Source organism: Camponotus vicinus, unplaced genomic scaffold (assembly GCF_025532165.1).
Source record: "Camponotus vicinus isolate PSW18456_S1 unplaced genomic scaffold, iyCamVici1.0 SCAF_8, whole genome shotgun sequence".
NCBI classification, from domain to species: domain Eukaryota; kingdom Metazoa; phylum Arthropoda; class Insecta; order Hymenoptera; family Formicidae; genus Camponotus; species Camponotus vicinus.
Window position 1 is genome coordinate 8,028,004 of NW_028141980.1, and position 26,148 is coordinate 8,054,151.

Below are 26,148 nucleotides of genomic sequence, written 5' to 3' on the forward strand. Positions count from 1 at the left end.
AAAATAGAAAAATAAACACAAATATTGAAACAATTTAAGAAGAAATTTTTGCAACCCCTGCTGACAATTAATAAGACAAGTAATTGAACAGAAAAACAGAGATTAAACATTTATGCAGATTGTCTTCAGACATTCATGCCTTCGAGTCAAGATAACTGCTGTTGGAGGGAAATTAAAAATTACGATGAGTTGGGAAATTATTGAAATACAAGTAAACGAAGCTTAAATAATTTAAGAGGATATACGATAAAAATACGTGAAAAATTCCCGCGTACGGGAACTTCTAGCGAGAAAGATTTAGAAGATACTCAGTTCGAATTTTAGTTAAGATGTTTTTAAACTTTTGCAAAAGTAGGGCATAAAAAAACTGTTATTTAATATTAAATAATTAGCTTGAACTTATAACGATGTAATCTCATTAATTCAATCTTTAGATTATCATTGTTTCTCATGCACGTATAATTAAATTTTTGATTGATGTCCATTTATTTCCATTTAAAATACTATTGATTTTTGCGCTTAATTAAGGTTTTTACTTAATTAAGCTGATCAAGAGAAAGAGTTAATAATATAAAGTAACTGATAATAATATAATAACAATAATAATGTAAAAACATAAAACTTGATTATGATTCCATTTTTGATATGCAATATTATTGTTTATATCAGAAATATTAAATATTATTTAATATTTTTTTTAATATTTCTGATGTAAACATAATGATATTTAATAATTATTTCGAAAATGTCATACATTCATTTTTCGTAAAATTGTACTTTTTACCAACGAAGAATATTACAAAGCTACGTTTTTTTGTCAAGATAATATGAAATACTGTAACGAAGATATCGAATGGTTATTCGATTGCCTTCGTTCTGCAGACAAAAATTGCTTTTATAATTTTCCTATCTATTCTGAAAAATTTACTTTTGCAGAAATATAATTTTTTTAATTATTTAACTCAGTTATTCCATGACTTTCAAATTAGTTTCACAAATACGTCTTTATATTTAATCTAAATATTGAAATAATTCTCTCTCAAGCGCGCATAACTTTCGGTTTTAATCGCGCAAAAATCTCACACTTTGTTATTTCACGCGACGTGGATCCATAATTTGGCGAAATAAATGCAGCGATTCGCCGGAAAAATCATTGTACGTCAGAGACACGACCTAAAAATAACGCAAACGCATTTTCCACTTACGTGCTTCCACTGAACTTTCACGACGTGGAAAATGTTCCGTAGGGGAAAACGAAACGTAATCAAGCGTCTTATCATTTATATGATGAGAACAGTTTCACACATTATTGCTTCGAAAATGATATTTAAAAATTATCATTCCTCAGAGCTACAGACAAACTCTCTCTGTAATGAAATAAACAATAAAACAATACAATAAAATAAATAAAATAAAAATATAAAATTATTTACAAACGCGAATAACGAAACTTGACAAAAAGTATAATATTTGTGATTTAAAACAGTGACGGATAAAATGCACTTGAAATCGAATTATTTCGTTATTTGACAATGTGTGTTTTTCTAAATCGTAAGAAAATTTAATCTCCAAATGCGTGGTTTTTTTATATTGGAATAAAATAGATTATTATATTTTTATAGACAGACAACCCTGTTTTTTTATGCCCCACTTTTCCTATGGGAAAATATACTTTCAAAAAGATAGATGAATCTCCCTTGCGTGCAAATTCGAACAAAGAAATGAATTGTAGCTCCCGGATGACTATGTATGCAAATGAAACGAATGTGAAAAAAGGTCTGGTGGCCAGCAGGAACGCCAGATGACTGTGGGGAATGTAAATGTCTAGTTTCGTTACAGATTTTATAGCAGCATTTATTCCGCCGTGATCGTTTTTATTTCTTGACGACCCAACACTAACGATAAATCGATAACGAAATTATAACAGATAGCATTATATTGACAGATTATGTACAATTTTAGTTTATCCTAAAATATTGCAGTTTTATAATTATAAAATTTTAGTTAAATTTGTGTGTGTATAAATTATATTTTAATATTAAATGTAATTGAAATTTTAAAAAGTCAAATTTAATCAATATAAGAAACATAAGATTATACAAGGTTTGAGCTTTAATGAATAATCGGATCCTTGTCTAAATGAGAAAAAATTTCTATGAAACGACAGTAACGATTAAATTGCTCTTGACAAATCAGATTACATCAGGTTAAATTCACAGTCTTAAACTAAGATTACTACACTTTCCGGCCAGTTTAACATTTACGCACGAAATAGCAGTTTACGAATCTCTGTTTAAACAACACGTGCCGGTCATATCTCAATTCCAAATCATGAAGTTTCACTATTTCTCGCATTTGCGAGAAATACACAAATTTAATGACGAAATTTCAAAGTCTAATATGCTCGTTAATAGTGAAACATTATGTTTATAATGCCAAAAGTGACGTTCATTGCGCATCTACAAATTGAGAGGAAAAACACAAGCTTTAAAATAGCTTTAAAAAGTAAAACTTTTCAGTAACTAGTGAGACACTATCGATGTAATATATGTGGATTTATATTTTATGGAATTTAAAAAATTTGATTTCACATAAAAAGAGAAAGAGCTATATTAAAATTAATACACATATGTATAATTTCACATTATCGTGCAAATTATTTTATGACGTAACATTAATAAAATAAGTTCTGCTTTGATAAAACAAAACATTTTTCAACAAATTATTATAAATAATGCGCTTAAGATATTTATTTTTACTTCAGTTATCCTTTTCATTCACAAACGTGAAAAATCGAGCTTTTAAAAGGTATTAAGTGAAGGATTAAAAAGATTTAAAGGACGTCGGGCAAACATTCTGTGGAAAATCGGTGATTTAAGATTAAAAGAAAAGGAGAAAGAAAGAGAGAAGCAGAATTATAAAAAATAGAATTTATTCGGCATTAATATAGAGGATAAAAGAAAACTAATACTTTCATCTATAATTTAAAGTAAATGTTAATCGGATTTTGATACTTTCATTTATAATTTAAAGTAAATCTTAGTCGGATTTTGGAGACAAGGATATTAGATGATGCCATTAGGGTATTAAATATCGAAGTTATACCTTCAATATGATAAAGAAAATACAGTCCAACATTGCACTTTATTTTGGGTTTTAACAAAAAATTGAAAAAAATAAATTTTTGAGTGCAATGTTTCTCTTTTCCTTTCTCTCTCTCTTTTACAAGAGATCTAATATATGTATAATAAAATAATTAACGACGATTTTTAAAAAAAATTCTCCTCTAATTTTGTTCCACGAATATTTTACAAAAAGACACTATATTTTTTGCAGTTTTCAAAATTTCCTTGATTATAAACATTTCCCAGGCAAAAAATTTTTTCCACATTTTAATGTTTAATTGGAAAATATTTTGCAAGGATTACTTTGACGAAACAACAAATTTTTTTCTATTTTTTATGGAATACAGGGAACAAAATTATCGTAATTTCATCGAGAATATTAATTGCGCGTCGAGCTTGTATCCTTAATTGCAGCGGATTACAATAGTCGATGCTCCTAAATCTCTGAATATATTACTGTGTAAACTAGGCCGTACTTATATTATCCCACGCCTGTACCATTCGCCTGACACTCCTCCAGTGCCTCGTCATGAATTACCATAGAGATGTTAACGAGTTGATTCTCCATAAGGGACATCGAAATGTAATTTGCGCTGCAGTTTCTCGTATTAGTCAAAAGCTAATGTGCGACCCGCTTTCACAATATTTCACCGATCGAATCGCATTGACTGAAAATGATGAATTCTCGTCGGAGACGAAAACACATTTCTCTACATTTAAATGTTCATGTTAATCGTAGATTAAATCGAAAGTTGCAAATACGTATTTCTTTAAATCATATTTATCAGAAAGCGACATATGGATTAAATTAAATTAAATTAAAGCTTAATTGTAATTTATTTTAAAATTATTATTTTTAATTATTATTTTATAATAATTATTATTATTTATAATTATTATCGTGCTATTGTTGTTTTAGATACATGTTAATTTATTAATCTAATCAGTATTTTATAATTACTATTTTTAATTATTATTTTATAATAATGATTATTATTTATAATTATTATCGTGCTATTGTTGTTTTAGATACATGTAATTTATTAATCTAATCAGTGCACGTTTCATAATAAACAAAAAAGTGTGGAAATGAATGAGAACATCCAATGTAATCATGGAATTGCTAGTACATTTTCGTATTGTTACCAAATGAATATTTCTCGTGAAATAGGAATAACTTTGAATGGAACGAGCACGTTTGCTCCTTTTCATTCCATGTGCCTTTTCATCCTACGTTATCGCGAAATATTCGGTGGTATATGCTACACATAAGTCTGACGGGGCACCTATCGTAGCAGCCAGAGATAAGTGGAACGATGTCTCTTCTGTTGATTAAACGAAGAATAAGACAGCTCGGCGCACAATAACGGAGAAGCTTTGATAAAATGCGCTCTTCCGCTTGATTAACTGTCGAAATAGCGACACTGCATCCGAAGGTACAAATGCGTATTCGCAGGGCAAATTATTCATTGTCGCGCTAAAATTGCGATCATTAATTTAGTATTTTAGTACTTTTACGACACCCATTATGTGGCACGAGATAAACGAGTTTAGATATATAGAATTTAAGAAAAATGAAATAATTTCTGAAGAGAAATTATTTTTCGGAAAACGCGCTTACAACACATAATCAAATATAACAATACAGAGTTTTAAATCTACTACAACATTGTTTAAAGGCATTTTTATTTATTTTTCTAATGTTATAAAATTGTTATAAAATGTTATAAAATTTAAAACAGTCAAAAGAAAATTATAAAATCGATAAAATATTTTTTCTCTAATAATTCTCTAATTAACCAATACAATTGACAGTAACACTCTTAAACAATAATATTGATAATGCTGATTAATATATCAATCAATAATAATTTTTATATCAATTAATATATCAATAGTAATTTTTAATAAATAAAGAATAGTATCTATATGTTAGGAGATTGAAAGTAACATAAAGGAAAAAGGAAGAGAGAGTACAATAGAATATTCTATATATTTTACAAGAGCAAAATCGCTGCTTTTTCCATCACGTTTCCATTTCACGTTTAATCCAATTTGCTTTACATCGTAAATCACACAAGATAGAGACATATTATCAATCGTAATTTGCACGTATTTTTTGTCATACATTTTGCTTGCCTTTATGCAGGCAGATTGATGTTATAATGTTACAATTTTAGCAGACTTGAGTTCGCATCACGAATCTTCATTATTTCGACAATGGTGATAATACATTCCGTTTCTATGAATTCTATTTTTAAGCTGGATGAGATTATAAAGTCGAGAAATATGATAGATATGAAGGATTAATTTTTTTTAATCGCTTTAGATAAATTCCATTGTAACAATTTTTCAATCACAGGCTTAACGAAAAATTTTGTTTATAATTATAATTTTAAATATAATTCATAATTTGCTTGTATTAAAATTCTACTTGACTAAAATCCCCTTTTGTGTCGAATTCATCTGAAATAAGTTCATCTACATCTCAAATAATCAAACGCTATTTTTATACACTATTATTAGCTTTGTTTCTGTCGTTTATATTACTGAAAGAAAATTATATTTGCATGTAAAACGTTCATAAAAGATAACAAACCGATTGATCTTGAATTTTTAATTTTTGCCGTCAACATTTGTGAACACTTTTCTATTTGCGAGGATTTACTGGAGAATCGCACATTATGTAAATTTATTATAATGATTACTTACTCGATTTTCACCATCTCTTTTTGATTAATGAACAACGGTCGCAATTCCGTCATAAACGTAATGGTCGGAGATTTATTCGAATTTCTCCGGAATTTAATTATTCGTACGCGCGGCATTCTTAACAGGTATTAAAAGCAGAATGGTAATTAAATCAATTACTAATTGATAATGCTTCAATGAGACACAAACTAATGGGAATAAAATATTTTATCAAATATTTTGATGGTAATAATTTATTTAGAAAGGAAAAACCTATATTTATATCACATAAATATATCAGAATATATATTTATAATTATATCAGAATAATTATATCAGAATTGTAATAATAAAATGTACTAACGAAAATACATTCGATATAATGTAATTTTTTAGTTCTGTAAATCGATCTACATAATGCATATTTTTCAGCTTGAAAATCCAGAAATTTTAGCTGCAAACGTAATATTCTAGATGTTGTATCATAAAGAAAGAGAAAAAAAGTCTAATTCTCTCTCATCGATAATGAGGAATTTTATTGAGATTGGAAATCGTATGTAATATACTTTTTCGAGCGTAAAATCATGGATTTACGATTTACACTAAAATCGATATCACAAGTTTAATTAAGTTCCAAAAGTACAAAATGATAAATTGTACAGACGCATCTTTGGAAACTAGGATTACTCTCCCGTCAATCCTCCGGTGGAAATCTCGAGAAATTTTAACTGCGAGGATGCAAGTTGCGGAAGCGGTATTAGGTCGGAAACTAAGTTCTAGTCTGTACCTAAGATGCCGTTATTTGTCTATAAACATTGGAGAAAAAGATTCGATTCGTGGAAGGAAAATAATATCCGTTGTGAAATGCATGTACGGAAATAAGAAAACTTGAAGGAACTCGTTAATGCGAAAATCGAGGTAAAGCGAGCTTGCGAAACACAAAAAGATATCGATGAATTGAAATTCTACGAGAGTGAACACATTATTCTTCAAAGAAAATTTTATACGCCATTAGAAAATTTATATTTTGTAAAATAAAAAATATAGATATATTTTTAAAGTTATCAATCGATGAAAAATTGCAAATATCAATAGCTTTTCAAAATAAATAAATATTAATTTATTTCAAAATAATTAAATATTAATTCAAAATAAATAAATATTAATTTATCAATAGCATTTCAAAATAAATAAATATTAATTTATTATTTAATACACAATTAAATATTATTAAAATTAAATATTATTATAAATATTACAATAAGTTAATTAAATTATTAAATATTATTTATACCAATTTACATTAATACGAGAAAAAGTGAAATTTGAATGACTGAGGTATAGTAATTTAAGATATCCATAATCATTGTGAAGTCGATATTTAAGTTTTAATTAAACATCTACAAAAAAAAATTCCGCCAACATTCGTTCCTGAAGAAAGTCCTCATCAATGCCCTTGATTTTTCTGGACACAGAAAGAGAAAATCCACGATGTAGATTACTTCGCGAAATTTATTTGGCACGTATTCTTACCAACGAGATAAGGCGGGTAAAGACAGAATAAAGGAAAAATGTTAGAAAGCGAGGGAAGAAGGAACCATGAAGAGACGAAGATTAGCGAAGTAAATATGCCCATTCTCTTTTCACCCGGGTGATTCTTCGTCGTCATAAACTACCTAGTTTGATAACCTCGATTTCGCGCGATGAGTTCTGGAGAAGGACTCCTTGATATAATCGAATCTAACGGAACCTCTTAAAGTGGTCCTTATTTTCGTAGGCTTGTGACTTACTTATCCTTCTTTTATTTTATCTTTTTTGGTTTATCTCTTCTCTATTCTTGCTTATATAAAGTCGCCTTAAAACCAACATAAATATTGAGAAAAGCGCTTGTTTCAATGACGTATCAATAAGCTTCGATTTAAATTAGATAAAAACTTGAAATATTCTTCGATTAAATTTTAAATATCTGTAAATATATATGAGAAGCTTCATTTAATCATCCAACTTAGAATTATAATTTTTTTCTATTTAATAATTCGTTAAAATCTAAGAAAACTTTCGCATTAATATTATTCGACTCTTAATATTTATTTATTATGAATAAATAATTTTGAACATGAAATTTCAACAAATTTGTGTGCAATGTGGCAATTAAGAAAAAATAAGTAAATATATAATTTGTCATGAATAAATATATCATTTTATTTTAGCTGAAATTTCAATATACGACAAAAATCAATATTGTTTTGCAAGAGAAATAAAATCTTCAAAAATAGAATATATCATCTTCTTAATAGGTTTACATTATCTATAAATTGTATTTTTGTTTGCAAATTGCATTTGCAAATTAGTCTCAATGGTCGCATTAAAGAAAGCACGCAATTTTAATTCGTCGTAAAAATACCATTATCCAAATTACATTTTAATGTGTCTACATCAAGAATGAAGGACAGATAAAAAAAGGAGCAATAATTTTAAAAAGAAACATCTATAATTTTTAAGAAGGACAACCATAATGAAAAGCATTTTCATATGAAATTGATCAATTTCATACGAAAGGAAGAAAAGAATCGTCGTTAAAATTAGAAATAAAAAATAAATGAAGAAATAAAAGGGATCTAATTTCACTTACAATACTTTAACAAAATGGGAGGCCCATTTTACGAAAACAATGTAATTAAACCTTTTTTAAATTTTATAGAAATTTATTATTATTTTAAGAAATTTATTTATTTATTTATTATTTATTTTAAGAAATATATAATTTGTCATGACTATATCCCTGATTGTATATAAGCCAGATACCCTTTCTCGTGATGCCTGTGGGAATGCTGTTTCACTGAATATCGGGAATGCATTATAATTCAAATCCTCCCCGAATAACGTTCCTATACTAATAGCCGATTTCAAGGATTCATCGATTCCTATATCTTATTCCTTATCACGAATTAGGTATGCCGCGAATTCTCCGATAAATGATAAAAATTTTCCGCAACTATAAGCAAAGCACATTATTATACAATTTGACGTGGCAATAAAACTTGCGGAATTTGACATTTAAAATTAAGGAAATAATAGAAGAATAAAAATGGAAACAACTTAATGTCATTATTAACAGTCAAGTCGTATTAAGCGTTTTAAAAACGAAAACATTGAATAGAATTAATCATCGCTAAAGAAATTAGCCGGAATTCCTCAATTATATCTTGTGCTGCGAAAACGGATCTACGTAACCATACAGGTTAAAGTGTTAAGAGTTGTCGACAAAATATGACGCAAATGTAAAAAAATATTGACCCTACGGTTTGTAGATTTCGTGGAATGTCTACGACGAGCAATAATCAACAGTTTATTGAGATTTAGACTAAACTTTCTAAAAACTTTAAAATATTATTTTTAAAAATATATATAAAGAAAAGATTTTAGAAAGAGAGAAAGAAAGAGGAAAAAAAATTTAACTTAATTTTCATTAATTTTTCTTTATAAATGTATATTTTTTAATTATCTTTTTTATTGATTAATTTATTTATTTAAAAAAGCGTTCATTTATAATTATCTAAATTAATTTATTTAAATTGATTTTGCCAAGTTATTAAAAAATAGATTAGAGCATTGTTGAGAACCCTTCACAGCCTATCACATTCTCCAATTCTGATTTAGTACGACGACGCCGTCATGAAATAAACGCTGATTATTTTGCCAGTTGACGTCATACGAACTGTTCTAAAGTTGTTTGTATGGCTGGTAATCTCTCGCGCTATAATCCTATTATCTCTCAAGAGTTTGAGAGGATAGTCTGGTGATAGTTACCCAGCTCTGGCTCTTACTTATAGAAGATAAAACGGGGAAAAAATCTACGAGGAAAAGTTGACGCTCGTTGTCGAAATGCGATTACTCCGAACAATTATATCGTATCAAATGCCTGGATTATTTATCCGATGCATGAATAATGAATCCATAATGAATCTCACTGTCGCTTTGTTAATATAAAAGAAGAATTTATTTTTCTGTGCAAAATTTTTCGCAGAATGTAGAATAAGAAACCATAGATTTTTCATTTTTCGCTTATTTTTAACATGAATGTATTAATATAAATATAATTTACTAGATATATATTGTACATTTATGCGTAATATAATTTAATATCGCAATATATTATTCTTTATTTATATCTACATATGCATTTGTATTCGCATTTTATTCATTGGAAGAAAAAGACAGAGAAAAAGTAATAATTTAAATTATAAAAAACAGAAAATACATACATGCATGTAATTTAGTTATAGAAATTCCAAAATTCTAAATATATACTTTGTACATATTTTTAAACTACATCTTAGGATTTATTCAGAAATAACTTCCTCGCAACGTCGAGACATTTGATTTTCCGCTCGGTAAACACGCGTTTTGTATACCGCGAATCTTATGTACTTAAAAAGAGTTTATATCGCGAATAAACACCTCTCAAATGTCTCGCTCAGTTAACGGGATGAAAAGATTAATGAGACAAAAAAAATCTTAATTTCGTCTTTCATTAATTTTACACCAGGCAATCGCACGAACAGGGGAGCAATTTCAACTTTTAGAATACAATTTAATTTCTCTCTTTCATATTTAATATACATACTAAGTTTTCATCGCTTAATCTTTGTATTAAATTTTAAAAAATTATTTTCAATTTATTGAAGTCCTATGTCTTATATTATTTTATAAGAGTTCAAAACAAATTTAAATAAATTGAGATTACAATTTTCTTCCTCTCTTTTATGATTTGACAATTAAATTCGTAAAGAAAATTTAAGTCTGATTACACAATATATTTTGAATTAATATTATCTTATTCTCCAGTAATGTTTCCGAAGCAGTTTAAAAGCACTTTTGAACTCTTTAATATCAGTTAAAATTGTATTTGAGACTTTTGTTGATTAGGTGCAACTGCGACACAAAAAGAAGAATGTAAATTCGTAAGCAGTTTATTTAATTGAAACTTAATTTACTCCACGACCAAACTTGGGTTTTCTTCAAAGAAGGAAAGGGCAATGCAAATTTCAAACTTGCGAGAGAAAGTCCATCTCCGCGTTTCGCAAAGTCATCAAGGCCACGCAGTCTCGCAGAGCTGTCGAGATTGTCGGACAGTATTCAGCCAACACTGTGTTTAGTGGTTAAAATTAACCGAGAAGTTCCTATAGTTGACTCAAAGCTCTGCGGTAGAAGGGATAAGATTCGCAGCAAAGAGAGGCTACTCGTATTTTTAGAGGGTTGGCAATAACGAAAACGACAGCTGATCATTTTAGAGTCGACGATAGACTCTTTCTGTTTAACGGATAAAACGAATTGTTTTCTCACCTTTATTTGCGTAGCCTGTCTTTAAAACGTCGAATAACGGTTTTATTACTTTTTTACTGGGATTCTGTTGATTTTTTAAAATTTATGTTAATATTAACTAAAAGCCTTAGTAATAATAACGAGTAAATTAATAGACCGAATGGATATATCGCTGTCTAATATTTTCTCAAAAAAATTATGATTAATAATTTGGAAAACATATAAATTTTTTAAAATTTAGTGTTGCATTTTTAGCATTAAATGAAACGTTCAATTCTAGCATTTTGTATAAATGTTATAAATAGTCATATTCAAAAATATTTGAAGCTATCTGTGCAATCAAAGTTTTAATCAAATTAAATTTGATTTAAGAGAAAAAAGTAGAATTTTTTCTGTTCTTTATTTTTATTTAGTAAAAATTACACAATAAACAGAATAATAAACAGAAGTTGCAAAACATACATCATATCTATAAAAGTTATAAAGGCAATATTGTTCAAATATTGCTCTGTTATAAATGATAATATTAAACTATCTCGATTACGCAACATTAAACTATCGTATCATGCTTGAGCAAATTCTTTCAGTAGTTTATTCCAATATTGTAGTTTCAGCAGCTGGAAACATCGATTTCAAAGAGTAAACGTATATATCTTGCCCATACAAAATGGTCTTTTCATTTAACATAAGAATTTCTTATTTCAAAGTAGTAATAAAATGTTTCCAAAATATAATCATATTTCTCCGTGCATTATATATTGAATATTCTCCATTCGAAATATGCAATTTTTGGCGAAAAATTTTTTACAAATTTCAAAATTCCAATATTTTTTTTATTTTATTTAAAAATTTTTTCGCAAAACTAAGCGATTTTTATGGAAATAAATAAAATTTGCGATAAATTTTCTTTACAGAAAGCAAAAGCACTTTTCTCTAAATCAACTTTTATATAACAAAATTTAAAAAATTATAAAATATATGTATTACATTAATATCAAAAAATTTACACCTGTAGCGATAAATAATATTTGTAATTTATAAAAAATATTTTATAAATTTATAAAAATATTTTATAAATTTATAAAAATATTTTATAAATTTATAAAAATATTTTATATATAATATTTTATATAATTTTATTTCTTACACATAACTTTTAAATTGACTATGAGAAAAATATTGTATCTAAAATTTTAAATACTAAAACTGGACTTTCCAGAAACAGGTTTTATCAAACGATCTCTATCCTTTGTGGCGATATGCACAAAATCACTAATAAATTCATTTAATTGATGTCAAAACATGAATAGGGTGATCAGAACGTACATATTAATAAAATACAGCTCTCTCAATGAAACTGTCATAACCTTAGATTTTCCTACGATCGATTCCCCCAACTCTGCCAAATGGCTCGTATAAAAGCCGTGTTGATCAATTTAAAACGCATCGTCGCGAATTTCTACAAGAATTTACGAGACTATGTTGACATGTTCGTTTGAGCGCGAAAACACATCCAATGCTTACTAAAGTAAATATTAGACGCTTGTCAGGATACTTTAATCCTTTAATGAACTGAGATAATGAGTAGAAACCGAATCGCGTCTACGCTTTATCTAATACATTTTTTTCTTTTATCAAAGATTATTTCTGTTAAATATGCAATTTTTCTAAAATTATTCGTATGATTTAAAAGTGATATTTTAAATAATAATTTTAACAGAAGAGAATCATGTTTAAAAGTAAAAAAGAATTCTTCAGAAACGTATCCGAAAAAATTTACCCAGAAAGGTAATGATGCGTGTATTCTTTTAAAAAATAGTTATTCATCTGTCACTAAAATAGGTCATACGTAAGAATGACGAGGCACGATGAACATAAAATGCGACGAGTGTAGCACCGAAAATAATTCTGCTGTTTATGCGGCCGCGATCGAGGTGTCTGGTTGTAGTTATAACAAATGGCGAAATGATTTCACGCATCGCCAACTTTAAAAAATGTACTTAATCAAAAAAACGTTTATCCATCATCCATTAGTTAATTAAACGCTAAAAAGTAACGGAAAGCGATAAAAATGATGACAAAATATACAAACTATATAATTTTTATCTTTTTTAGAAAAACTAATTTTCTAAAATAATATAAATATTATAAACATTTTTGTTAGAAGCACACAATAAATATAAATTTATATGCAAAAGAAAACTTTTTATACTAGCATTAATTACATAGGATTAAACAGAATTACGTGGAAAAATGATATTTGAAATAAAATAAAATCCTCTTTACAAGATAAGTTAAGAAATAAATAAAGTATAATGTGAATAATAGATGAAAGGTTAAAACATTCTCAGAAATAGATTGCTCGACTAGCAGATAATATAATTAGACTGACTCAGTTTCTTCTCATGTGACTAATTAAAAATTAACGACTGAACCGTGCAAACGATTAAAGTATATCTGCGTAGACACGTTAACTCTATTATTCACATATTATTTCTCTCTTTCTCTTTTATTATTTGAGATAAAATATCAAAATAGCTTTCGCTACAAATTAATTAAATAAAATTTTTTTTATTAGTATCTAAATATAAAGTTAGATAGGGAGTAAAATCATTTTATTAATTTACTAGAATTTTTCATTTTATTTTCTATTCAAAAATTAATAATTGTGCTTTTATTTATGTGTATGTTACTTTTGCATTGCTGCATAAAACTATTATTTTCGAGAAACAAGATTCTATTTTAGGAATCACGATCGTTTGGACGACGAGATTGATGCTGTTTTGATGTTAGAGTTCAGAATGAGGGAAATTACGTAATTATGCTAATACACGAAGAGCAAGATTTCAAGCAGAGCTTTCTTCCGCAATGTCCGCAGTGGAAACGACACTGGTACCAGCTGCCGTGTTCACGCTTGGCCATTATTACCTACAACTGACACTAATCCCATCTCATTTCCTGACCGTTCCACTTCGGGAGGGCAACGAAACTAAGCGTAACATCGGTGCGACCCACTTGGTAAATAAAAGTTTCAGCGACAAATGTACGCGCCAGCCAACCTTCAACGAGTCTCCGACATCGTCTCACTTGATACTCACATTGACCGTTCGAAATACCTAGTAACTAGAGCCGAGTCATGATTAATTTGTAGTCGGCTAAATCTTCTAATTTAATTAAATCAAATTCTTAAAAATATATGTTTCAGTTTTGACTGAGATTTAATTCAAGACAGAAATTAGTTGTAGTGAGAAGATTGAAATATCTTCTCTTGTTTATCCATAATAATAAATAGCGTTATGATAAGATATATTTTTATTATATATCATTTGAAATATTCAAATTCTATAATTCAAAAATTAATATAATTCTATATAATAACTTATTATTAGTTCGTGAATTATTATATGTATTAATAGACTACATCTTGCTTTTTCTTTCTCTCTCTATCTATCTTCCTCGCACATCGATATAAATACTATTTTTCGATCCTACATAGTTGAACTAGGAATACGGAGGATACCGTATTCGCGCAACACCTACGACAATGTCACGCATATATATAAAGTCCCGGAATAAACTCGCGAAAAAAGATTTATCGATATTCAACGGATAGGAGCAAAACTTTGCCTGAGAAAACAATCCGCTTGATCTCTGGTAAAGCCGTTATTTTTCGTTAACAGAAGCACGAGTAAATATAGACGCTTAAATATTTTGGATAACTACGAGAATCCTTTAAATCGTAAAATTTTTTATTTTTTATTTAAAAAATATTTATGTTTAATAAAATAATATATATAAGAACAAAAACAAATTTTGAGATTAAAGTTATATTAATTGTCCTAATTGAATAAATTAAAATAATGTTAAAATAAGAATTATAAAATATAACATTCGAAAGACTTCTTTTTTCCATCATTTACTGGGTTACTTGATAATAAAACAAATCACATAATCAATAAAATAAGAATAAATTTTAAATGATTCTAATTTGTTTTGTCTAATAAAACTTGCATAATTTAAAATTATTGATATAATCGTTTCTATAATTTTATTTAAGATGAAGAGAAACAAAAGAAAGTCGCACAATACGAAAATAAAATATTTTTGTGTTCAATGTCGACATGTTTTCTTGTCTAAAAATCGCGATTGCCAGCCAGAAACGTAGAGATCGGCGGGGGAGAAAGACAGAAAGATCTGCCGTGGCAATAGCTGTAATAAAGCCGCAAGTTAATGTGCGACATACCGAAAAAAATGCGTTGCTTGTGCGAACCGCAAATTGCAGTCGGATGCATTTCGTGCATTCGCGCATTTCTCATAAATTACTTTCATTGTCAGAATGCATTCAAGAAATATTGCCGAATGCATTGTCGAGGTAGTTGACTTTCCTTATAGTTTCATCCGAAGAAAACTAATTTAAAAATGATCATTTTAATTGATAATTTTATCGAGAATATTCAAATTAGAAATATTGAAAGGAAATTAATTGTTCTGTATAACATTTACAATTCTATTTACAGATCCTTTCTCAGTGTGTTTTATTTACTCTTTAAAAAAATGAGTTTTATTCTAGAAGAAAATTCGATTTACAATTGATATTCGTTTTGATTTTATTATTAATTGAATAATATTATCAAATAAAGCAAGCTTGTAGAGCACACTATTTTAATATTTTATAAGTAAAAATTAAATTGCAAAGAATAAGTATGCTTAATAAAATAATATATATAAGAACAAAAAAAATTTGAGAATAAAATTATATTAATAAATATAAAAATAAAATTGAGAAATTTAATGAAATTAAAAATGAGAATAAAATTATAAGTAAAAATGCACTGCAAATCTATAAAACTTTTTATAGAGAAAAATTTTGTAGATAACTTTTAAAAAAAAAAAATTTTGAAGGAAAATGTGATCCAAAAGTTATCTTTTTTTTTCGGAAAAATCATGTAAATATATGTATGATATAAAACCTAGATATATAAATCATCGTTCAATTTCATCACATGAAAAACGTTTTAGGACACCGAAAAAGGGTATCTCCCCTGAAAGGGGATGCAATACCACTTTCGACGATGTCACACACATACAGTTGGAGAAAAACTGAACAAAAAAACTCGAGGATAAAACTACGACTAAGAAGTTACTCGAGAGAATACGTCGCAACAAGAAAAACTTTCCTGAATATATCTTTCATGCAGAGTAGAGAAATATTATATTTTTTGCTCCCAGCTCGTACTAATGTCTCGAAATGAAGTAAAAGGAAGCAGCGGCATTTTGCATGGAACAAACATGACGTATATCATTAGTCGGAAGACAAATTTCGGGGAGCAAGATAATCTCGAATGCCGAACATTATTGTTTTTTCGGCGCTGGATAAAATATTAAATTTAATAATAATTAATTAATTTTAAATTTAATAATAAATATTAATATTATATCAGAAATCTTTTACATAAATACATAATAAATGTGTATAAAATAATGCACAATATTATATCTTTACAAGTATAAAAAGTTATAGTAATAAAATAATGATATGATGAATATTTTATTAGATATATTATTATTTAATTAATTTAGATATTTTATAGGTAAATCGCTTCTCATCAAATTAATGTATTAATATGTAATCTAGACAGGCGTTAAATGCGTATGTAGTGCAAGAGACACCCGATTACTGCGAGTGTTCTGGCCTGCAAATATCGCGCATGATGTTTCGTGCAAAATACGAAATTGCGTACGTTTCTGTTCGGATGCGCGCAAATACTTCTATTACGCAACATTATCAAAGAGGTGGCCAGCCATCTCGTTCCTAGACGTCGACACGTGCCAAGACCGACAAGTAAAGAGAGTATCCATCCGAGTCCATATGAAAAACACCGGTATGCAAAACTTTCTCGCCTCCGGCGACACATCTACTGGGGGGAATTGCTTAAAAATAAATTGACCGCCTGGCGAGAAATAGATCAGCCGAGGCAAATTAATTCTCAACTTTAAATGACACGCGAACAGTGACGATATGCACAGGACGATTTTACAGCTGTGAGAATTTATGGTGCCTTTAACTGATATCCAACATCTGAAACGCGAGATACAGCGAGCGATTGATCTTCGTGATACTAATTTGTTATAAATGTCAAAAAATATTTAAATGAGACTCCCTACAGTCTTGCAAAAAATAACATTCGCACATATTAAATTTTATTCTTATGGGAAAGAAGAGAAAAATTTTACCTGATTGCGTAAAATCGGGAAACTAAAGTTTCCCAAAAAATATATTTTATTTAAAAATAAAGAAAAATGTATTTTATATTTAAAAATTTTTAAAAATATCAATTACTTAAAATATGTTGTGCCAAATGATTTGAAAAGAGATGTTCCAAATATTAAATACACATTGCGGAGATACAGAAGAATTAAAATAAAATAAAATAAATTTCTTCTTTACAACTTGAAACATTAATATCGATGTAACATTTATTGTGCCGTAAATTTTAAAAATAATTATTTTTTTTAAATCTATAAGCGTTAAAAATCATGCAGACAATTCTAGTCGTTGGTGGCGAGAACGGCACGAAGCACGATCGCAGATTGAAACGATCGGAAATACGGGAAACCGTAATTGCATGCTAGATCGACGATGCAGAAATTAGGCAAATATAATACAATTACCGATGTGCACCTGCATCATGTATATGCTGCCATAGGATCATTTCAAACGGATGTGAATGTCGCCAAAGCGATCAGTCGTGCGAGAGCACAATTCAATCAATTCGCTTTACACGTGTACGTCTACTTTCACATTCTTATGAGCATGTCTGTATTTATATATATATGTGTGTGTGTGTTTATATATATATATATATACACACGTATATAAGTATACATATGTTCATATATCGTATATAATATGTATATATACATATAATATATTTTATATAGACATATTATATAGACATAAGTATGTATACATATAAGCGTGAATGTGTGTGTATATAAATAGAAATTGTAAATAAATAGATAGAAATTGAGTATTGCAAATCATATAATGGCATTCTTATTAAATTTGCCATAGTTATCATATTTCTATCTTAAAATCTTCGTCCAGCAATTTCAGAGATTATTGAATAATTTAAAGCAATTGCTCTTTCACAAAAACTTTTAATTGCGTCATTAATCCGTGCTAGAAACACTACACACTCAGGAGAAATAGTCATTTTATATTTATATATTATATTTATTTTCACTTCTCTAATTTGCAAAATTATTTATAATAATTTAAATGTCTGCCTGAATAATTCGACAATAAATGGGTGCAATAATGAAGAAATTAAGTCAACAATATTCTATATAATAATTGTCTATCAATAATTAATCGTCTATCAATAGTGAAATAATTCGCTTCTAATTAACATTTTAGTAACATTTTTTAATATTTGTTAATAATATTTTTAATAATATTTTTTAATATTTGTGAATATTTTTAGTAATATTTATTAATAATGAATACTTACATTTCTCTTTTACATTCTACTAGTCAGGAGGAAATCAAAACTCGCTGTCTGAAATCACAAATACAAGTAGAGTTAAGAATACTTATTACAACAATATCAAATATACAATATAAAATATAAATAAGAAAATGTTTATTGAATAAGGAATATAAAAAAATAATACCTAAATTATTACAAAGATTTTAACAAAATACAAATAGAAATTGACGCGTTGATTTTCGACAGATTTTCGAAATATTCACAATTTCTTCTCTTAAATAAGTATTCTCATACCGATTATGATCCAATTAACACGGAACCAGTCAGAAAAGTTCCTCACGAGGGGTGGCTATGAATAACCCGATCGATGAATTAAATTGCTATTATCCGCCAAAAGAGATTCCGTCATGCAAAACGTGTATTTCGTCGGTCTTAGCTTGGCGAACTTATGCGATTATCCGGCCAGGATTTCTGATTCGCACTGAACGCGAGAGACACCTTCGACGACTTTCCATAACGCTATCTACATAGCTACGTAGGGACGACTGTGTTTGTTTGCAATCAAGTTCGGCGCCCTCGAAAATTCCAGTGTAAACGTGTTATAGTGAACGACTGACAGTCATGTAACAACAACGCGGTTTCTCGCTGCTGCTCGATAAACTAGCAACAATGAGTCTCCAATTCGCGCTCGTTGAAACTTTAAATTGCAACAACAATGAAAAACTGTCGGGCAACATTCGTGGCTTTCGGTAGCGTAAAAAAAAGCTCCGATATCCCAGTGCATAAAATAAAAATAATATTGAAAATTCATATGAAATCTTTGAGCATTCAGAAATATTTCATTATTTTTAAAAACGTGATTAAAAACATGGAAATTTGCATTTGACGAAGCAATAGCAATTTTTCTCAATTTTTTATTCATGATTTCAATCATTTCGGAGACATACATTGTTTATTATCGCAGTGTTCTAATAATTTACGTTTATTTTACTCGAACACAGCGGCATAAATACAGTTTTGCTTTTTGTTCCTTAAATAGATAATATACGTGTGTAATTTCCGCTTCCTTTTTAGTCCGCAGATCACCATCAGCGAAGCTACCGCGATACAGGATTCGGATGGCAAAGCGGCTCGCGATCCGTCGTAAAACAGCGATACACCGAAAAAGCATCTACGCTGAACTTTCTACGCGAAGACGATAAAGCTGATTCCGATTCTCTCTACAAAACGCGATAGAAGATAATTTACAAAGAGAAATACAGATCGAGTACAACGAGGGATCGACGTTATGATACCCGGACTCGTTGGGGGATCTTCTGGCTTTGAAAGACAACGCGAACGCGAGTCACCGAGTCGATATCTGACAACAAAGGTGAAAGCTAATTTCTTTCTTTGTACAATTTTTCATGCGTTTGATAAAGGAGACTCTGTCGATTTTAAACTTTTGAACGTACTGCGAAAAACGAATGTCTTTTCTCGATATTTTGATAAAACTATAATCATTCGGGAGGAATGTTAACAGATGCATGATGTGAGATGGGGAGACTCGTATACACGCATGGAAAGAAAAATAAATCTTAAAAAGTCATAAGTAATCTGCAAAACGAATGGCCTGTGTAATTTTAAATCACATCTGTATTTTTCACGAAATATTCTACAAATTTTGAGCAAATGACTTTATTTTTTTTATAAAACGTACTTTTTATTAAACATCATGAAAAAATTATGTCAGAATTTTTTCTCAATTTGATATTTAATTTATTAGATTTAATTTGTTAGATTTAATTATTTAATTTATTAGATTTAATTATTTAATTTATTAGATTTAAAATTTATTAGATTTAATTATTTAATTTATTATATTTAATTTATTAGATTTGCAGAATATATCAAATTAGCATATTATTGCCAATCACTTATTAAAGGAATACTTACACATATTAACGAAAAAATGGCAATGTTTCAGCAGAATATTTAAGAAATTAGCTTAAAATCAAACTAACTTGAAACAACCCAATAACGAAGGACTAATTGAAGCAAGAATTATGCAAATAATTTGCAGTTGTTAAATTTGAGGAGCACGGAGATAGGATCAAAATTAAAACAAACAGGAGAAAAAGATACACAGAGACGAACAAAGATGCTTGCGAGAGTGAAAATGGTAACGTAAAGGGCCTCGAAGATCGAAGGGCAGTGCAAAACTGGGACGAAGTGATAGAGAATCGCGACACTGAACGATGAAAATGAACTCGACGACGACGATCGCTTCCGATTATTACGATGTTGACAAGTTCGCGCAGAACTTCAGCAACGACAGCAGCGGTGGGCCGTTGGAGTGCAATCAGGAGATTAATACCAATAGCCTCTCCGACTTCATCGTTTACGGTATATTCATCAATCTGATCGGTCTCTTCGGAATCTTCGGCAATGCAATCTCAATGATTATCCTGTCGCGGCCGCAAATGAAGTCATCTATCAATTATCTACTGATTGGACTGGCCAGGTGCGATACGATGCTGATTATCATCGCGGTAAGTGTATCTCTCTTTACTTTTATATTTTTCCATCCTTTGCATTTTCTGAGCGAGAATTAAATCCATTGAATTTTATCTTTATTAAAATAAGATTCTTTATAAAAACTTATAATTCTTTATAGAAACTTATAATCCTTGTAGAATTTAATTTTTATAGGAAAACAGAAATTAGAACAAAATTAGAGAAATAAGAACAAAATTAAAAAGAAATAGAAATTATAATTCAAAAAATAAATAAAATATAATCTTTATAAAATTAATGAAACAAATAATGGTTTATTTATGCAAAATTTCATTTCTTGGTACTAAAAAAATTGCAAAGTTATACGAAAAAAAAATATACTTCGTTTAACTTAAAAAATAATTTACAAGCTAGCATTAACATAGAATTACATTTTATATGGTACAATTATATCATAAAATAGCACAGAATATTACATTTCATGTAAAAGAAATGATCAAAGTTAATCTACTTGAGTGGTCAAGTTATTTTCCTTGCCTTCATTACAAAGAAATGAGATGAAAGAATTAGTGTATTAAATGTGTATGCGTATTTCACTTTTTATGAGTTTTGTCTTAAAATAATATTTTACTGTTTTATTCGTTTAAAGGATAATAGATATTTATAAATTAAATATTTAAAAATGTCGACATTTTATGTACATTATTTGTCGTGCCATATATTTTTTAATTATTATTTTTTTAATATTGCTCTTTAAAAAGACAACAAACAAATTAATATTTTTCAATCATTATATATGTAATATTAAAACATGTTTATTTATTTTTGCGATGTGCTATAAATATTTTATGATTTATCAAATCCGGCTAATTATTCTATTCTATTAATATAAATTTCTATTAATTTCTATTAATATAAATAATTAATATAAATATTAATTAATATTATATATTGATTAATTAATTAATTATTATATGAATTAGTTAATTAATATAATATATTAATTAATATAAATATTTCTATTAATATAAATGCAACATTTTCACATCTCATTCTATATATTTTATACCTAAAACTTAAAAATATATCTTTTTTAACGAAATTTTTCTCTACGCGATATACAAACAACTACGACGTTTCACAACTCACGGCCCATCAATCGAAAAATCAATGTTTAATTGGCGCACATGAGCAGAAACGATTTTCGATAGCATCGTGGAATGCCTCGTGATTGCAGCTAGATGACCCAGCACGTTTGCTATCATCGTGTCTGGCACTTGTCAATCAATCATTCGTATTCCATAGCTAAGTAAAATTTTTCAAAAAAAAAATTCATCGTTTTGTATTGTTTTCAAGCCATTGAGTTGTATTTCAAAGAGGGATGACAAAATTTTGTTATTTCCTATTAACAATAGCTCTCGAAATATCAAGGATAATCAGGTTGAAAGCGAATCTTTTCAGATATAACAAATTTAGTCCTTTCAGTTTAACAAAGGATGTCTCAGAAAATCATCGCAAATAACCGGAGAGAAGTTGTAAAAGAATATCGTTTATTTCAATGCAAAAACATTAATACTTTCAAAGTTATAAATAAAATAATTTTTATGAATACATGGCAAAACTTTATTCATTTAATTTTAGATTAATCTTATTTTAGAGTAGAATTTTCATTTAAAAGTTACTTACGAATAGTCGATGTTAAATGTTAAAAATTTGAAAAGCTTAATATTCAACAAAATGAATAGAATTTAATAATCTTATAAATCTAAAATAAATTAAAACGTTAAGAAAACCAGAAAATATAATTGACCAGTGCATCAAATTTTTAAAAAACTTATTGAAAATACTGCAACTGTATAAATTTTTACAAATATCAATTTATATCCCGAAGGCAATTATAGAAAAGTGCAGAGAAAGAAAAAGAAATAGAGAAAGTTTATAGCTTTAAATTGCGTTCGCGAAGAGAAAGAGAAATTTTTGTTTATTATTAAAATATAATCTCATAGAGTTTAATTAACGCCTTCTATGCGACCACAGATTTTTATCAAGGAATTATTCCAATTGAGAATCTTCTTGTAATACTTTTTATTAAAGAAATTTAAAAAACCCCTGTTTATCTACGTTATATAAATTTGGCGATTGATTAATATTCGCCGGAATAACCAAAGGTCGAAAAAGATTAGTAGCGCGATGTTTAATAACGAGCGTTCAGTATCGGAATTCAATTTTCATAAAACACATCAACCGCAGTGATTAAATGCAAACCTCTCATTTTAATTTTATTCTTGGTCTGTTTTACACAACCGTAAATTTGCAATATAGCCGGGCTTTTCATTAAAATAAATCCTCTTTATAATATAGATCTAGTATCCGTTCCAGTTTACCTCGTATAATGTAAGCTATATCTTTAAACATGTAATTTATACTTTTATATTGGTTTTTTTATATATATATTTTTGCCTCTTTTAATGTGCACATGTTGCCTCTATTTTAACGTGCACATATTTTATGTATGATCCTACAGATTCTGTATAAACTAAAAAATGTAGAGGGAAAGAAGCTTGTTATTAATAAATATAGAAATAATCTCCAAATTTTGTAATTTTGTAATTGCATATGTTTTTACATATTCTAAAAAAATGCATATATCCCGTCAGAATGGTATAAATAAGTTAAATAAAAATTATGATAGTGGGTGTAAGTAATTACGATATACACATAATATATAAATATATAAATACATAATATATAAATCAAAAAGTATCACACGAAATTTTTAAAAATATATTATGAGTCAAGTAAAAGGTCAAGAAAAAGTAAAAGTCACGACACCCTCGTAAAAATACCGTTCGAGGAAGTTTATTTTCCAAATATATAATAGCATTAAAATACATTGTGGAAATAATATCGATCACATATTACAGCTTTTTTTGCAAAAAATAGTCTAAAGAATTGATATCCTAGTTTAAATTTATTTCTCTTTATTTCATCCTCGATAATATAAATTCGTGACTCGAAAGACGAGAGTTAATATCGTTGGAAATGCATCACGCGCACATCCGCCAGAAATATTACAAAGATAATATGAACAACGCGTCAAGCTTACATATGCAAATAAATTCCAATGTACAGTATTACCTTTTGTTTCCTAATCTCTGTGAGTAAAGTCGAGATTAATAGCATTAAGCAGTAAAGATAAGCAAGAGCTTCCGGTAAAAGAGATCGGTTGGGGAAGCTCGCACAAGATCCTGTATTAACTCTCTCAAGACTACATTACACAAAACCATCACGATTATTAATTAATCACGTAGAGCGATATATATCTCTCTCTCTCTCTCTCTCTCCCTTTCTTTCTTTCTCTCTTTTTCTTTCTCTCTCATTAATGAACTATTTGCTCATTCATTGATCAAACGCCACGAGCAGAAAGATGTCTATAAAATATCACAATTTTCAATAAACAGCTAGAAAGATTTTATTGCAAAGGAAGAAATCTTAAAAATAATTACCGCGTAAAATGAAAAATGATTACGGAATAGAATTTTAAAAAATATCAAAATAAATGCTAACTTTTTTGGAATACACGATTAAAATTATAGAATCTCTAATAGCTCGCGACTTGAGGTCAATATAATGAAAATATAATGAATAGATTTATTTTTCTAATTAATTTTAATTTTTTAATTACTTCTGATTAATTTTTTCTAATTATTGTAATTATTATTTACTGAAATATGCTAAAAGAAATGAATGATTAAAAAGAGCTTGATCGATATAAAAATTATGCATTTGCAGGTATTGATTTATGGATTGCCGGCGATTAGCACGTACACTGGTCTACTATTCGATTATAAATTTATTATCTATCCGAAGATCATCAGGTACCTGTATCCGTTGGCTTGCATAGCGCAATTTGTGACGGTTTACTTGACGTTAACAGTGACTTTAGAAAGATACATCGCGGTTTGCCATCCGCTGAAAGCCAGATCCTTCTGCACTTACGGACGGGCACAAGTGGCAGTGGTGGTCATAGTAATCTTCGCCTTTATTTACAATCTACCCAAGTGAGTAATAGGTGTAATTCAAACTATTTATATTACTACAGTTGTTTTCTTTAATAAAGAAAGATGTCAGATTAATAAAAGTGTAATAGAAGAAACAGTTTAAAGTTAAAATTATTTTAATTAAATTTTTGATTGATTATCTTTTATATTATTTGGAATAGTATGATATAAAATAATTATGATGAAAATATGTAACAAAAAAATAAGGCGAAAAAAATAATTCCTAAACTTATATTTAATCGATTGTATAAAAAAATTATTATATAATTATTATATAATTATTAAATTAAAATTACCATTATATAATTATTAAATTAAAATTACCATTATATAATTATTAAATTAAAATTACTATTATATAATTATTAAATTAAAATTACTAAATTATTGTATAATTATTATATAAATTACTAAAAATGTTAATTTACAAATTTGACTTAGATTCTGGGAAATCACAGTGTACAACGAGAGGCATTGGAAGTACAACATCACGGTGTACTGCGTCTCCCCGACCGACCTAAGAAGCAATGAGTATTATGTCACCTTGTACATCCATTGGATGTATTTCTTCATCTACTACATGTTCCCGTTTATCGCGCTAGTGATTTTTAACATGGCCATTTATCAACGGGTGAGTAACGTGAGTAAAGTCTAACATCGTAATTTCGAAATCGTGGATTATCTCGCTAAAATAAATATCGTATCGTCCAATAATATTTTACGGAAAATAATATTTTATTCTATACATATATATCAATTTTATATTTAATATAATTTATTTCGAATATAAATTATATAAATGATGAACTAATTACGCAAAACAATAGATAACGCGACAAGAAGAGACCAAGAAAATAATTACTATTATTGCAAAAATATTATCGTCTATACTCATCAAATTCTGAATTAGAGAGAGCAAAAAACATTGATAAAATTTAGAATACGTGGTAAAGCCAA

At 28.2% G+C, this 26,148-nt stretch overlaps 2 protein-coding genes across 9 annotated transcripts in view; one reads left to right on the top strand and one right to left on the bottom strand.

Moving 5' to 3' along the window:
* LOC145976101 (uncharacterized) overlaps positions 1-19,145 on the bottom strand; it is a 78,627-nt gene extending 59,482 nt beyond the window's left edge. For 2 of the 3 annotated variants that reach the window (XM_083107054.1, XM_083107051.1), the window contains exons 1-2: positions 18,929-19,145; positions 18,656-18,703 (exon numbers count right to left, since the gene is read on the bottom strand). The gene's annotated coding sequence lies outside the window, so the exon portion shown is untranslated. Of the gene's footprint in view, positions 1-1,205; positions 1,286-18,655; positions 18,704-18,928 lie in introns of those variants that run through there. The other variant, XM_083107053.1, reaches the window with a different exon arrangement.
* Positions 1-26,148, top strand: part of Fmrfar (FMRFamide Receptor) — a 49,970-nt gene that overhangs the window by 14,814 nt on the left and 9,008 nt on the right. For 3 of the 6 annotated variants that reach the window (XM_083107057.1, XM_083107055.1, XM_083107058.1), the window contains exons 2-5: positions 19,709-20,006; positions 20,697-21,165; positions 24,923-25,191; positions 25,633-25,831. In XM_083107057.1, the coding sequence (XP_082963183.1) occupies positions 20,872-21,165; positions 24,923-25,191; positions 25,633-25,831 (762 nt within the window). In that variant the 5' untranslated portion in view covers positions 19,709-20,006; positions 20,697-20,871. Of the gene's footprint in view, positions 1-19,259; positions 19,384-19,708; positions 20,007-20,603; positions 21,166-24,922; positions 25,192-25,632; positions 25,832-26,148 lie in introns of those variants that run through there. The other 3 variants (XM_083107059.1, XM_083107060.1, XM_083107061.1) reach the window with 3 other exon arrangements.